The sequence below is a fragment of the Acanthisitta chloris genome, unplaced genomic scaffold, assembly GCF_000695815.1.
Source record: "Acanthisitta chloris isolate BGI_N310 unplaced genomic scaffold, ASM69581v1 scaffold34039, whole genome shotgun sequence".
Lineage (NCBI taxonomy): Eukaryota > Metazoa > Chordata > Aves > Passeriformes > Acanthisittidae > Acanthisitta > Acanthisitta chloris.
In genome coordinates this window covers 1-3,653 of record NW_008693617.1, presented here as the reverse complement: position 1 = coordinate 3,653, position 3,653 = coordinate 1, and the positions used below count along the sequence as shown (strand labels likewise).

Below are 3,653 nucleotides of genomic sequence, written 5' to 3'. Positions count from 1 at the left end.
ACATAATGACGTCTCTAACTGGTGCCCGTGAGGCATCATAAATTCTGGTTCCTTTGACTGATATATTCAATGCTCTGCCCTGTTATAATTACATATTAACCTTATTATATTAGCGATTATAAACCGAGCAGAGGTCGTGTCCTCATGTGTGCTTAGTACTAGTGTAATCAACAGCTGGTTTTGACTTGAGGAATTAAGAGTGGGATCAAATTCAAAGAAAATCTAGTTCTACGGGCATAAGTAGTAGCTAGAAATGGGATGGGTTTGGTGCCTCAGCTTTCGGCTCGTGGGAACTTCCCTATGTCCTCTGCCATCAGGTTGGATTGAGTGTGTAGACAAGGATGTCTTCCACAGACATTTTGGCCTTTTCACTGCTTCAGCCCTTTTTCGCTGAGCAAAGCATATGTTGTTTTTTCCACAATTCCGTGAAGCAATGCATCTGATACAGCAGGCAGGAGAGTTCTGCCTGTCTAGTGAGACTGGTGACTGCTTTTTTAATGTATCACTCAGCATATTAATGAGAAAAAAGTGTTTAGAGGAGGCTGCTCAGATTGTTGGGGTGGGGATGGGGTGGCACAGAGGGAGAGTACAGCCTTTTGCTGGACTTGCCCAAATGGCGTGGAGGAGGCTGGAAGCCCAGGATGTCACCTGGATCATAAAGTTGTGCAAGCCCCTGAAAGATCAGTACTGGAAACGTTATTTTCACTTGCTTTAGCAGGGAACTTCCCACGGCGTTTTGAGGACGTGAGCTGGGAGGCTGTTCGTCCCTAGTCCACAGCTTGGAATAAAATAAAGTAAAAGCAAGTGAAGTCTGTTGCAGAACTCTGTAAACTATATTTAATTCTGCATTCCCTCATCTTCCTTAATGTGCTGGGTTGTTTTCAACCTTTTGTGGGGCTGCAGAACATACCTTAGCTATGCTATATTTGACTTTTCCATACACGTGGATCTATATTTCTCTCACTCTGAAGGATGGACGTAACTGCAGTCCAGGCAGGAAATTTTAAAGCAAAAATTCAGTCTTGCCCCCAAGCATCTCCATTGCACTCTACAGGGTGTTGAAGGAGGCCCCGTGGGTTTTACAGAGTGGTGTCTACAGGCTGGCAGTCCAGCCTCTGTGTCTCTCAATGACATTTTAAAATGCCCACATTCTTATCTAAGTATTTATGTTTCTAGGGAGCACAGAAGACCAGGAGATGTACATTTTTAACTTGACATCACTCACAGAGTCCGAAAACGTCTTGTCAGCTTCAGTATATTATTATATTGGTGATCTGCTGCACGTCAGGTGGAACTGTTCCCAGTCCAGCAGTTGTTCTCATCACAAGCACAAGGCACCTGAAATTCAGATACATCTTTCGGTTTGGACCTTTCCTTCTGTTGGGAACCAGACTCGGAGCCTGGGACATTTCCTAATAAACGTCTCCACTGCTTACCAGGAGGTCCTCTCCTGGCAGTGGAAGGATATCACTCGACTTCTGCACAAAGCAAAGCAAACCAACGAACTCCTGATCAGTGTCAAACTGGCTCTGATGAGCCACCACCCCTGGGAAAGGGCACCTTCTTGCTATGAACCCTACATCCTGATTTACGCCAATGACTCTGCGATCTCAGAGCCAGAGAGAGTCGTCTCTAGTCACCGCCATCCTCTGGCAAGGGTCTTTCCTAGGCCAGGAAACCGCGTGAGGAGCAGCCTGGGGAAGCGGCGACGAAAACGCTCTGCAAACGTCCTATTGCCGTTGCAGAATAACGAGCTTCCCGGAGCTGAGTATCAGTACGGTGAGGACGAGAGATGGGAAGACAGAAAACCCTACAAAACCTTCCAGCCACAGTTAGCAGAAAGGGCCAAGAGTAAGAAAAAGCAGAGGAAGAATCATCACCAGAAGAGCCAGACTCTCCAGTTCGATGAGCAAACGCTGAAGAAGGCAAGGAGGAAGCAGTGGAACGAGCCACGGTATTGCTCCCGGCGCTATCTCAAGGTGGATTTTGCAGACATTGGCTGGAGCGAATGGATTATTTCCCCTAAATCCTTTGACGCCTATTACTGCTCAGGGGAATGCCAATTCCCAATTCCAAAGGTACAGTCTTTATTGATTCTTTTGAACTGTCTGGTACAATAACTGTGCATTTTGTTTCCTGCATCAGTGAAAGCAGCTGGTCCCCTGTTAGGTGTTTGGCTCTAGTACATAGGTGATATCTTTGTCTCCTGCTGCAAGGGCCGGTGGTTACGACAGCTAGTAGAAGGGCAGGCTTGCAAAGGTAATTAAAAAAATACAAAACGGTGTTAGTTTTTTGCCCACAACCCAAATTGCCATATAACATTTCCTGAGCAGTGCTTACGATGTGTGAACTTGTTATTAACCTGTTGAATAAACACAGTGCAAGCCAGATCTGGAAAACTGCTTATTTTAGGCAGCAGTTGTTGTGCCCCAAAGGAGCCTGCGCTGCCAGGCCCACGCCGCGGTCAGTCGGCACAGCACGCTCCAGGAGCAGCCTGTGCCTCGTGAGCGAGAGCCGAGTGCACTCAGAAGCAGTGAATCCTGACGTTCCAGACTACCCTCTGGTTTGTATGAATTTGTTGCCTGAGTGGCAGGAAAGGCTGATGTGCTCCTAGACCTGTGCCCCAGGTGGACGAACTCGGCTCCACATGTCCAGTGTGAAACATAGCAGCGTGGACCCCCAGTGTCCCGAAACTCGAGAGGATTTCAGGCTGGCCTAAAATGAGGGATATGGGCAAGTTGTGCCTGCAGGAAACATCAGTAAAGGCAGGGCTCTTGGGCTTACTGCAGCCCCGTGTTCCAGAGTCTTTCTTCCTGCCAGGATGAAGCCCAAGCAGTTAGCTCCAAAATACATGTGGGTTTTCAGTTGCTTAAGGACCCAGGGGAGAGTCACCCTTTGCAAGTGACAGGTGGAGGAATTGTACCAAAGGGGAAGGAGCCTGGAAAAAGCAGGAGCCTCTCCTTAAAGGAGGAGATGATGACTTGCCTGACTACCTCCAACTGCAATGGCAGGCTTTCAAGTTGGGGATCAAGGGAAGAAAATGAAAGTAAACAGGAAGAGAGAGTTATTACCCTGGAATACATTGCATCAGGCCTTTTACTTTGCTGCTGCGAACAGTGCTCGGTCAAACCAGTAATTCAGTGCGCAGGTGAGAAGTGTTAAGGGCGCTAGGCCTGGACATTTTCTATTCTAGCTTTAAAGACCTGTGAATTATAAAAAGGTCTGCTGTATCCCTCTGCTTAAGACTGGGGTAGCATTTCCAGTTGCAGTGTTAGTTATAAAACCTCGATTAAAGAATTACAGCAGCAAAGCATTGCAGCTGTTTTTGATGCCACGGAGGTGTGTACTGCAGAGATGTGGTTTGTTAGGAGAGCAGGTTGCTGATGCCCACTGTGATCCTGGTTCTCTGAGAGCCTTTGGTAGGTTTCTGCGCATGCTGAAATGCAAATTGCTCCTGCATAATGTTTGGTGCTACTAAGACGGTGTTAGCAAAAGGATACTCCAACCATCAGGCAATAGTAAACTAATCTCTGCCCTTGGGTGAGCTCCTAGCATTGAAAACCTAGTGGGTAGTTAAGAACAGACATGCCTCACACTCCTCGGCTCCGCGGTGCGGAGCATGCGGGCCAGGCAGACCCTGCCCCGCTCGGAGC

General features: G+C 47.8%; 1 protein-coding gene across 1 annotated transcript; it reads left to right on the top strand.

The window, feature by feature from the left end:
• Positions 1-1,176: 1,176 nt before the first annotated feature.
• On the top strand, positions 1,177-2,078 carry BMP3 (bone morphogenetic protein 3; the record flags this gene model as incomplete). Its single annotated transcript, XM_009083130.1, has 1 exon — positions 1,177-2,078. A coding segment is annotated over one exon (902 nt), but the record flags the coding sequence as incomplete, so codon positions are not given.
• Between the last annotated feature and the right edge of the window lie 1,575 nt (positions 2,079-3,653).